The sequence below is a fragment of the Ahaetulla prasina genome, chromosome 4 (assembly GCF_028640845.1).
Source record: "Ahaetulla prasina isolate Xishuangbanna chromosome 4, ASM2864084v1, whole genome shotgun sequence".
NCBI lineage: Eukaryota > Metazoa > Chordata > Lepidosauria > Squamata > Colubridae > Ahaetulla > Ahaetulla prasina.
The window spans coordinates 57,044,186-57,057,266 of NC_080542.1; the positions used below are offsets into that span (position 1 = coordinate 57,044,186).

A 13,081-nucleotide genomic window follows, 5' to 3' on the forward strand; every position below is an offset into this window, starting at 1 on the left:
AGAACTACATAGTTTACATCCCAGGGTTCTGAAGAAATTGGCAGATGTGATCTCAGAACCACTGAAATCATGCCAGACAAACTTTATTGCATTCTTTGACTACCTTAGTGGATCAGGGAAAAGCTGTGGACATAGTTTACTTAGATTTCAGAAATGTTTTGACAAAGTAGATCATAGTTTACATTTTGGTAAGATAGAACAGTGTGGGATAGGCAGAATCCCCACCAGATGAATTCACAGTTGAATCACTGATCACTGTGCTGAGCATGTTGTCTTTAATGGAACTATATCTACATGGAAGAAACACGCACTTCAACATTTTTCTTGGGCCTAGTGCTCTTCAACATTTTATTAAATGATTTGGATGAGGCTTTAGAAGGGGAATACATCAAATTTGCAGACAACACTAAGCTGAACTGGGAGTGGGGGTGAAGATTGAGAAAAATTTGAAAGATAGATTCAAGATTCAGAATGGTCTTGGTAGATTTGAGCATTAGGCCCTATTCAAGAAGATGCAGTTCAATAGTGAGAAAAATAAGGTTCTACACTTAGGTAGGAAGAACCAAATGCACAGGTATAGAATTGACATATCTGGCTCAACAGCAATAACTGTGAAAGGGATCTTGGTGTCTTGCTTAAGTATAACTTAGCAATGTGCTGGAGCTGCCAAAAAAAACCCAGTGCAGTTCTAGCCTGAATCCTATAGAAAAATAGCATCAAGATCAGAGGAAGTAATACTATTGTTCTGTACTGCACTAGTGAGGCCACACTTGAAATACTGCATTCAGTTTTGATCACCACAATACAAAAAAGACTCTAGAACAGCGGTTCTCAACCTGTGGGTCAGGACCCCGTTGGGGGTCGAATGACGATTTGCCAGGGGTCGCCTAAGACCATCGGAAATATAGGAAGTATACTTGTGAGTCGAAGAATCGCGCTCCAATGGTTGACTCCACAAGCTAGCTGAAGGCTCTTCAAATCGCTAGCCAAATTCGGCTTCAGGCGCGATGAATTAAAGAAGAGAGAAATCTTTGCTCTGATGTCTCCCTTTCAAGCCAGCTGCAATCACTCCCAATCGCTAGCCTAATCTGGCTTCAGGCGCAATAAACTTAATAGGGAAGGAGTCTCCGCTTTAATGCCTCCGTCCTCAAGGCAATCGCAAGCAGTTCAGATCGCTAGCCAATACGGCTTCAGGCGCGATAAATTCAAAACGAAAATAATTTTACGGTTGGGGTCACCACATCATGGGGAATTGTATTAAAGGGGTTGCCACATCGTGGGGAATTGTATTAAAGGGATCGCAGCACTATAAAGGTTGAGAACCACTGCCCTAGAAAGACCCTAGTAGAGCAACAAAATGATAAGGGGTCTGGAGATTAAATCGTATGATGAACGATTAAGGAAACTAAGAATGTCTAGCCTAAAGAAGAGAAAGATTGGAGTGATTGCATAGCTGTCTTCCAATAATTGAGAGGCTATCACAGAAAATAGGGGATTGACTTAGTCTCCAAAGCACCTTAGGACAAGAAGGAATAGATGAAAGCTTGTTAATTAGAGATCTAATCTAAGGAGAAATTTCCTAACAGTAAGAATAGTTAATCAATTGAACAGCTTGCCTCCTGGAGTTGTAGGTATTCCATCACTGAAAGTTTTCAGAAAAGATTGGACAGCCATTTGTTCAGGATGCAGTAAAGTCCTATCTTGGGTAGGGGTTGGATTAGAACACCTCCAAAGTCCCTTCCAGCCCTATGATTCTTCACTGAGATCTTCTAGATATATTGGCAATATATCATTCCTGAATCTTTATGATGGAATTTTAGTCCACTAGTAGCTTCCTATTCTTTAAAGACCCAGTCACTCCATCTGCAAGCAGCAATGTTGGAAAGAATGTTTCAGAGAGGGTGTTTAATCCCATTGCTTAGATGGTTGCATTAAGAAATCAACATCATGCCTACTTTGAAATTTTATCTGTAATGCTGGAGTCGCATGAATCATCAGATTAGCAAATAACAATATTTATTGTATTTAATTTCTCTATTTTTATTTCTATTCTTCCACAGTTAATTACTGCTGTGGAAGTAGATCTTAAAATGGTTCTCTTTTAACCTTCAATTATTTGTTTTATGTTGTCATTTAATTAGTTCTCATCTTAATTTTAATATTGGGTATTATAAAAAAATGTTGGGTATTATTAAAAAAATCAACTGATTAACTAATGAAAGTTAGTCATAAGTGAGTGTTGAGTCCCTGCATATTATAAAGAACATTATGGGAGCTGTGTTCTTACATGCTATTTTTCAAGTTGCTTTGGGAAGAAATTCCATTTTGCATTCTATTCACATCTTTCTGATGACATCAAAGGGGCCTGAAGTAAGCAAAGGGATGTATTAAATTGAGCACATAAATTGCTTCTTTGACTCCTTGACATATTTAACTAGCATCCTGTAACAAATGCCACAAAATAACATGCTATCAGATCTGAAGCAGCAGAATGACTTTGTTTCTAATCATACAATAGTTCAGGTGATCATACAATTATCATTAATAGGTATGTTTATATCTAATTGTAAATTATAAAATGAATAATAAAATTAGTTGCTGGAATTGGGTATGTCTAGTTTAATGAAAAGAAGGACTAGGAGGTAACATCATAGCAATGTTCCAATATTTCAAGGGTTGCCACAAAGAAGAGGGAGTTGGACTATTCTCCAAAGCACCTGAGGACAGGACAGGAAGCAATGATGGAAATTAATCAAGGAGAGAAGCAACCTAGAATTAAGACATTTCCTGACAGTTAAAACAATTGATCAGTGGAACAACTTGCCTCCAGAAGTTGTGAATGCTCCAACACTGGAGGCCCTCCAACACTCCAACACAAAGGGACCAGACAACCATCTGTCTGAAATGAAACACAAGGCCCATGGACCAGATTTGGCTTGCAATGAGCTCAGATTAGCTCATCCTGCAGGCCATCCCAGAGATGGTAAGAGACTGGCCCACCCTGCGCACGCACAGGCAGCAGTGAGCACATGGGGATGGACAGTGTCCAGCAGCAGCTGTAACCCACATGTGTGCTCGGGTTGCACAGCCCACACAGCGCAGGTGTGTCTGAGTGCTGTGAACGCCAGGCTAGCCCTCCAAGCATCAGGTGGAGACAGAGGCATGGGAGGAGACATGTAAGACAGCCTGCTGGACACACCGGGTGGCCACCCACCCACTGTTCATTTTTGCTTGCCCGTGGCTGCTGTGGCTGGATGGGGCAGGTGGCTGCGTGGCCGCCCGTTGGGCCAAATTGTGTGCCTCCCCCGGAAACTTCCCTCCCTGCTCTTCTCCCCCAAACCCAGTCCTGGAGATGCCCCATGTGCCCTGCACCTATGTACCTTGGGGCCCCACAGCCAAGCCACCCTGCCCACCATCTGCCTTGCCATACCTTGCCTTGCAATGATGGCACCACCAGGAGCAGCCCCCTCCAGCAGCAGCCTCAATGCTCCTCATCCCCCTGCCCAATCCCAGGAAGTCCAGCCCAGGCAAGGAGAATGAGCACAGCAGCAGCAGCCTTGAGGAGGCAAGCACAACTGAGTGTCTTCAGGGAAATAGGGCCAGTCTGCAGGGTCCTGGTGCAGGCCAGGCACCTGCCGTCCAGGGCTCTGCTGCTGTCCGGGGCCACTCCACACAGCCTGAGTGGGTTGGTGAGGTTCCTCCAGTGGATCAGGCCTGCCCTGGTCCTGCCCCACGATACAAGCAATGTCCAGTTGGCCACGCCCACCCACCCATCCAGTTGGCTGCGACCATCAGGCCATGCCCACTCTGGTCATGCCCCCCAGCCCCCCTGAGGGCAGCCACAATCCTGATGCAGCCCTCAATGAAATTGAGTTTGAATCCCTTGGTATAGGTTTCCTGCCTAACCAGAGAGTTGAACTAGCAGACATCAAAGATCCCTTCCAACTCTGTTATTCTAGTCTGTTCTGTTCTGTTCTGTTCTGTTCTGTTCTGTTCTGTTCTGTTCTGTTCTATTCTCAAAGAAAGTATCATGACACTTGGAAAATAGTTAAGTTGATTATTATGTGCTAAAAAGAATTTTGAAGATATTGCAAATTATATAAAGTTTCGTTATTTTCTGCCTTTGAAAAATACTGATCAGATACAGAGTGATAGAATTGAAATGGTGCTGACAGTAAAGGAAAGAAGCACTGCATCATCATGCCTCCCATTCCCTGCTGATACTCCAGAAGGATACTGTGATGTTGTAGTCAGTGAGATTTACTCCATTGTAAATGAGTGTAATATCACCGCTTTTGCTTACCAATCTGTGGTAATCTGTGTTATACCCTTTTTCTTTTCCGTATTTATGTAATTCTAATTTTTTTAAAAAATATATTCTTATTTTACAATTTATTGTAAAATAAATTGCAATTTCAAATCTTTATTGTCAGTGCCCAACATATGTACAAGGAGATTGGTTGAGCTCTCTCAACCAATAACTCTTAAAATAGCCTTTCAGTTCAAGAACATTATTAGTTGGGTGTGACCATTAATATCCTATAATTTTGTACACTTTTGATTTGTTGCTTACTCTCTAGCATCTTCTATCGCTGCAGCACAGAAATACCCACTCATCTTCCTCTCCTCCTCTCCTCTCCCTCTTTCACTTTTTAAAAGAGAAAGATATTGAAAGGTATCTTCAGAGTTATTAAAATGCATTTTATCTCATTCCTACAATTACATTTTCTTTTAAAAATTCAAAATAGCAGATTTAGATAAGGCTTCTGAACTCTGCAAGTTCAGCATCAAGCAAAAGCAGCTCATTTTGAAGAATGTAGAATGTGCCACCCAAGAGGGAAGAAGAGAGAGTTGCCTTTATTAAATCTTACGACATTAGTATTTTGTTTTCTATTTCTTTGTTTTGTTTTTGCTATTTTCCAAAATACCTGCTTAGCAATTTGTTCTTTAGCGTACTGGTAAATTGTGTCAAAGATACCGTTTTAACAGTTACTTTATTTTAGGAATTATTTTTTCCCACTGTGTGTTAATGAAATAAGGAGGTAATGTTGATAGAACAAACTAACAAAAAAAAAGTAGGTGCCTTCAGCCCTTTAATTTTCTTAACTATCTAAATTAAGAAAGTTAGCTTTTCACATTCTTTCTTTTCATACCTAGGAACTGCTATTAAAAATCAGTCACACTTCGGGTACACAGTGTTTTAATAAGTTAACAAGGAATAAATAACAAAGCAGAGGCTTGACATTCAAATTGTTAGAATAGCTGAAATGAAAACTGAAGGGTACATCCATGAAATTCTTTACTATATTGATACTTTATCTACTGAATAAAACATAAAAAAGAAGATAGTTACAGCATACTATTAAACAATTGACTATTTTAAAAAATATATATAAAGAATTTAAAGAATGCAGAATAACAGATTGGAAGGAATCTTGGAAGTCTTCTAGTCAACTCCCTGCTCAAGCAGAAGACCTCATATTCCAGACAAATGGCTATCCAATCTCTTCTCTGCACATCTTTCTAGAGTCCAAACAACTTTTAGTTACTTTTCCCTTCAAGATTTTCATCCATGGAATCCTTCCCAGATTTTCTCTGTTGAAATCAGCTGTCTTAAAGTCTAAGACACTAGTTTAATTTTGTTCTATTGCTTGTATCTGCATTATTCCAATATGACATGGTTAGTTTCCCCCAAATTTCCTACAGCCTCAACCACCTCTATCACTTCATCTCTCTTTCTAAGAATAAGCCGGATTTAGCTTGCCCTCTGTTTCTCTGCTCTATCTTTTCGAGGATGAAGTTATCTGCTAGCTTCTTTAGGAACCTGTTTGATATGAGTTGATGTCAGGTTATTTAAAGTCCCCCATTATTTGGTGTACTTCCTGCATAACTTGGCTAATGGTTAGCAAAAGATTCTTTTTTTTAAATTTCTTTTTGTCACAACAGTATACACAAAAAATTGTCATAGATAAAACAACATATTTTGAAGAATATATATATATATATATATATATATGTATGTATGTAAAAAAATATGCATCAACTATATTAATTTGATATAATGAAGGGAACAATAGGACAGGAACGGTAGGCACTATTGTGCACTTATGCACGCCCCTTATAGATTCTTCTGTTTCCACTGCTTGGTTGGGTGTCTAGTATACAATGGCAATGTCAACACACACACACACACACACACACACACACACACACACACACGAGAGAGAGAGAGAGAGAGACACACTCAGAAAGAGAGAGATAGAGAGATTGTAAGCAAGACTCATTTTTGCCTGATCTTGTATTTGCTTCCTACATCTTTTGTTTTGTATTTGAATTTCCTTTCTTTATCACTTGATTCATTGTCTTGAGATTTATACTTGGAATTAGCTTCTAAAAGTTCGTTTCCTTCCTCCTCTCATTTTAGTTTAAAGTCCTTCGAATTATGGCATAATAATTTTACCTATTTTAACTTAATAAATTTAAGTTAAAGACTAATTAGATCCTGGGTTTTTTTTGACAGAAGCTGTAATAGGAGTTTTCGTCATTGCTTTCATCCTGGATACGAGTTGATTTAGTTATAGCTTTGATATATGAAGTATGATAAGGACTCTCCTGCCTGCCATCTCAATCCCTATGGATATTGAAATGTAACATAAAACAGCTCTCTACATAAGTGAATGTTTAGAGATAGCCTTGGAGTAAATAACCATGCATTTCATGCCAAGAACCATAAAGCTTGGGTAATTCATGAACAGTTCAAGAGTAGAAATTAAATTATGAATACACTTTCAGGCTATATATACTTCTGATTTATATTCACTTTTAAGATTTGGGTCTCGGAAAGTATCAGTGTCCAAACAAATTCCTACAAGAATAATTTCTGTATCTGTGCATGCCTCTCTCTGTATCTCTCTATATCTCTCTGTATCTCTCTTAAAATAGTGGTACCTATTTACTGTTTTGTTGTTGCTGGTGGTTTCAATGTACATTGCTGCTGTTTTTAGAGTACATGTAGCAATATATAATTGTATGTCACCCAAAATTCATATGCCCAACATTTATCCATATTAGGCCATGTTTGCTAGGTCACATTATATTTGCTTAGTTCAAGCAGCAAATGGAGTGGATTGAATTCCATTTTAACATCTATCCTCCACGCTTCTTTTTTGGTCTTATTTGTTTGTTGTTTGTCACTCATTGCTCATTTTCTCTTTGCATTCCTCTGGTGATTTGAAGTCATAGGTTGACTGTAGAAGTATTAAATTATGAAGACAGTTGGGCATATCTGGCTTGCAACATACTTCAAGGAAGCAATCAGATATGAAATGTTTGTTGCAGATCCTCTAGGCACAAGAAAACAAATAGTTGGGCAAAATAATTAAATAATTCTTTACACTTCTGGAAATTAGGAATGTGCGTACTTAAAAAAATAACTTGAAAAAAATCTTACATGAGCAAGACCATTCATTCGTTTGTCCATTAAAGCAGCCGAGGGATTTTCATACTTTTGTGGCAGCCTTGAAGAAAAGGTGTGGGTGTTTTAAGAAGTCATCGTGTTAAAAATATGTAAACATACTGCACATGTTGAAAGCATGAAAAAAGAATAATTTTAACAACTTGCCTGCAAAAGTTGTGAATGCTCCAGTACTGGAAATTTTTTAAGATGTTGGATAACCATTTGTCTGAAGTGGTGTAAGGTTTCTTGCCAGGGCAGGGGGTTGGACTAGAAGACCTCCAAGGTCCCTTTCAACTCTGTTGTTCTTGTTGTTGTTATTATTATTATTATTATTATTATTATTGATGATGAGTAGAGAGGTAGCTCAGTAACACTGAGAAAACTTAAGATAACATTGGTAATATTGTCAGTATGTATGCTTTTTAGTTTATTAATTATAGTAGAACTAAATACTTCAGCTTCAATCACAACAATACAAGAGCAAACAATAGATTTAAACTTAATATTAACTGCTTCAGTCTTGATTGTAGAAAATATGACTTCTGTAACAGAGTTATTAATACTTGGAACACACTACCTGACCCTGTGGTCTCTTCTCAAAATCCCCAAAGCTTTAACCAAAAACTGTCTAGTATTGACCTCACCCCATTCCTAAGAGATTTGTAAGGGGCATGCATAAGACCACAAGCGTGCCTATCGTTCCTGTCCTATTGTTTCCTTTCATTATATCCAATTAATATATTTATTACAAACTTATGCTTATATATATGCTTATATATTATATAGTTATTTTCATGCTTATATTTATATATACTGTTGTGACAAAATAAATAAATAAAAATAAAATAAAAAATGCTGCAATTAGAAAGGAAAATAACTCTGCCCTCCAGAAATAGTTAATCCAATATTTAAAAAGTGTGTACATTATTGTCTCAATTTGAAGCCTAATTAAATGCACAAACATTCTTGGTGAGGAATACCATTGTATCAACTCAACAGTTTCACTGAGGGAAGATCATCTAGGTTTGCCAGTATGAAAGCCTTTCTGAAACTATGTAATTGTCAGATGCAAGGAACCAGATTCAAACTACTTTATTGTATTTTGCATATAATACAGGAATATCCACAGACTGCTTGCATTCAAGGGAGCTCTCGGGTCATTCCATGTCAAGTGGTCTGGGGCTCCCTGCTCCCTGTTTGTTTTATATAGACAGCATTACTACTATTATATTGCATTGGTCCATGGTGATATTGTCACTACCTGTTCAGGCACTTGACTCAGAAACCCCATCACCATAGGGGGCATGCCTGATAGCCATGCAATACCAGCCACGGGTTCAGGATCCCAAGCCTGTAGTTTGGTTTCTTCCTTGAGGTTCCAAAGCTTTATGTGGGTATTTGTCCGGTTCCTAAGCCGGCAATTGGCCAGCTTATCCTAGGTTCCCAAGCCTAAAGTGGGTATCTTATATGGTTCCCAAGCCAAAGTCTGTACTATTCATATGAACTGCCAAATTCCAACGATCGCTTATTTATTATTGAATTTACATGCCACATTTTTTAGCGTCACTTCTGGGAATTGATACTGTCGACCTGATGATGTAACTGAAGGTGTTGGAAGGACACAAATAAGATGTGGTTCTGGTACCCAACAAACATCTTTCAGGCCAATAAAATGAATGAGCAGGGCCTTGCAGATGCATAAATGTTACAACGCATCATTTTGTTCGATGGAAATTTCCACGACATTGCCTACCCACCATTTTTTGTCATAAATGCAGGCAACATAACAACCGGGAAATATGTTGGCCAATTTTAAAATCAGTTTGACAGTATTGGACATTTTGGCCACAAAGTTAATTGTGTCATTTGAAACTCTGCTGATAGAAATCGAATTTGAATCAACTGGCACAAACTGATGATGACCTCTTGTGCCAGCTATTGTGCTGCTAACTTTCCATCTTTCTTCTTGCAGCATCCTGCTGTCTTTGATTTCTTTCTTCGGAACAAAGTTAATTTCATGCTTGTTTTCATGCTTATTTATTTATTTATAATTTATTTATTTATATGTTATTTATTTATTTATTTATTAATAATTTATTTAGTTATTTATGAAACAAAGTTATTTTCATACTTATGCTTATATATACTTATATATACTGTTGTGACAAATAAAAAATAAATAAATAAAATAAAACGTATATATATTTAAGTTTGTGAATGTTTCACCATGTGATTTTGTTTCACTAAATCACCATGCGATGGAGTTGATGTTTTGCTGCTCAAGCCAGCCTCCAGCGACCATCAACCAACCAAATACTGACGCTGACAGATCTGTTCAACTTTTGCGACAGACACATTCACAGACTTATATATATATATATATATATATATATATATTTCTGAGTTTCTAGGAGCTGAGCCATTTAATACTAAATTTGATGGATAAATATATCAATTCCTATGTCAAAAATCTTGTCTTGACAATTAACTAGAAAATGGTTAAAATGTAAATACAGAGGATTGAAATGACTGAAGAGAGCTTCATTTTCAAATTCATCCTGGCATTGAAGTCCTTCCTAAAATAATCTCTGAGCTTGGAACATGGTCAGCTTCTAGTATTCAAGAATATCTCAAATTCTGATGGTTTTTGAGACAAGCCTGAAAGGAGGAAGATATGTGTTAATTAGTAGTAGGTATAACTATATACTGAGTAGACAAAGGTTAACACAGTTGCACGAAGTTTAGAAAAATTAAGTATGGCAATACTCTTGTGAGTATGAAAATCCTTCAGACTTTGTATCGCTATTTATGAAGCAGATGTATAGTTTAATTCTATGGCACTGAGCTCAAATGTTTCTTGGATAAAAAAAAATTCACTCCACTCTAAGAGTGAAAGAAAAGCTGGATCTTCAGATTTATCTCATTATACAGGGATATTTGAGGAAAGCAAGTTGCTGGGAAGGCAAATATAATTTTGCAGACATGGCACTGAGGCAATTCTGGTGAGGTCTGTGTCTTCTTGGCCAGAATTAAAAACAGAAGGTGTAAGTAATTTGTTTTGAAAAACTGGCATACATAACCTTGTAGTTTTAGGACACACTCCTGAGTTGACTTAGTCCCAGCATTATTGCAAGTAAGTTCTGTAGCCTCATTTCTAATAGAAATTGAGCAGCGTCTAAAGGGAGATCTGCTACTATTTATAAAAGAAACTCCACGAGTTTGAACTGGATATGGGGATGAGAGGGGATTGTATATAATTTCCCATAATGTAATGGCCACTCTCCAAAAAGAAAATAAGAAATAAAATAAAATACAAAATAAATACAAAAATAAAAATAATACTTGACTTGCAACATGTCAAGTAAGAACACTACATCTTATGAAATCTGTCTTATTTCATAATTTGGGTTCATTTGAATATATCCATCCATCAATCCATTTACCCATCCATCCTATGTAGGTATTACCAAACAATTCCACATAGCTATATGTTTTAACTATAATTCAGTCTACCTTTTCATAATTGGCAAAGAATGAATCTTATCAAAATAGATAGGAAACCCATTTTCTTTGCTCAGAAAAGTATTTCTGTGTACTTTTTCTTTTCAACCAGAGCTTGTTCTTGAAGATTTAATTATAGAAATGCGTGCTGATGCTCACAAGAAAGCAATATCTCCTAACTATTGACTCTTCTCTTGCAGCATGCCAGCTGGGTTTCTTTAAAAATTCATCCCAAACTCAAGGATGCACCAAATGCCCTCCACACAGTTTCACACGTGAAGAAGCATCAACATCCTGTATTTGTGAAGAGAATTATTTCCGAAAGGAATCTGATCCACTCACTATGGCTTGTACAAGTGAGTAATTGTTTTTAATATACAGAGTTATAAAATGGAAGTGGAAGAATTAACTGGAAGTGATTCTCTTGGTTTATCCAGGGGAGACCGTTACAATCCCAGAGCCTTCTTTCTTAAGAAATCAGATTTTTGTAATTAAAACTTTGCATGAAGACTAATGAAAAATAAATAATAGGAAGAAGAGTTGGTACAGTAGAGGCAAATTAGTTTCCTGAATCTTTTCAAAGTAAAATTAATGGCTAAAGCAGGTGGAATAGTAAGCTGATCTTGGATGATCTCAAGAAAGCTAACCAGGTTTGAAACTTGTTAGTAGTTGAATGAGAAATCACCAGGAGCATCCAGGGTGTTTTTAAGATGTCTGAATCTGCAAGGTGGTAGACACAGCATTAGGATCAAAGCTTCACCCTTTTTATATGCATGTATTGTCACCACTGGCTATAGGCTGGGTTAAACATTTAAGAAGACAAAGAACTTCTTCATTATTGTCAAGAGAACTATGTGGATTTATACAAGTCCTTACCAGGAAACAAGTTCAACTCAAATATTTCCTTTACCTTTACACATTATCATCTTCATCTTAATCTGCTTTTATATGTTCATGAGGGACACAAAAATTACAAATAGGACTTCATTATTTTATTGATTTTGACTTTAAATTAATTGTTTCAAATTGGATAGATTATTTCATATCTTTTGGGGAAAAAACCAGGGACATTCTATTTAAATTCCCATCTACTTTCAATTCAGTCCACTTTCGAAATGGTAGATTTTTGGCACCTAACCCCCATCTTCAGCCATCTATGGAAGGAGACTCAGTGGCCATTTTTTTGTTTGTTTGTTCATGTTTGGTATGCTGATCTTGTATTTCACAGGGTTGTATATGCTTTGAAACTGATTCAGAAAGTACTTTGAACCTCAGATACCTGCTTTTGTTATGTAATAACTATAGACATTGTTCATTGACTTTGAACAATTTAAATTTATACATGGGGCTAGATATACATGGGGGAAAAAACTTTCTGTAATATAGGTAGTGCTTTACTTACAACAGTTCATTTAAAGCAGGGGTCTCCAACCTTGTCAACTTTAAGCCTGGAGGACTTCAACTCCCAGAATTCTGGGAAATTCTGGAGTTGAAGTCCACCAACCTTAAAGTTGACAAGGTTGGAGACCCCTGATTTAAAGACCATTCAAAATTGCAATGGCAATGAAAAAATGACTTATGATCATTTTATTTTATTTTTATTTATTTATTTATTAAATTTTTCACTCTTACAACTGTTACAGCATTCCCATGATCATGTGATCAAAATTCAAACACTTGGAAACTAACTCATGATTATGACAGTTGCAGTGTCCTAGGTCATATGGTCAGCTTTCGTGATCTTCTGACAAGCAGTCAGTGGGGAAGGCAGATTCACCAAACAACCATGTGACTAATTTAACAACTGCATTGATTCATTTAACAATTGTGACAATCAAGGTCATAAAATGGGCAAAATTCACTTAACAAATGTTTCACTTAGCAACAGAAATTTTGGGCTCAAAGGTCAAGGGCTACCTGTACTAAGTTGTATTATGATTTGTTTCTTTTGAGTTTGGCATGATATGTAAATTGTGCCATTATAGAATTTCTAATAAATCATGATTTAAAATATGCCCTCAATGTATATCCATTATTTTATGCTCTGCTCCTGATGGGAATTGTTATGTAATCTCTGTAAGAAAACATATATATAAACTGAATATCCAGGAAGCAAACCAATAG

General features: G+C 36.9%; 1 protein-coding gene across 1 annotated transcript in view; it reads left to right on the plus strand.

Moving 5' to 3' along the window:
* Positions 1-13,081, plus strand: part of EPHA5 (EPH receptor A5) — a 213,435-nt gene that overhangs the window by 90,360 nt on the left and 109,994 nt on the right. The window contains exon 4 of the mRNA XM_058182027.1: positions 11,158-11,313. Coding sequence (XP_058038010.1) covers positions 11,158-11,313 — 156 coding nt within the window. The remainder of the gene's footprint in view (positions 1-11,157; positions 11,314-13,081) is intronic.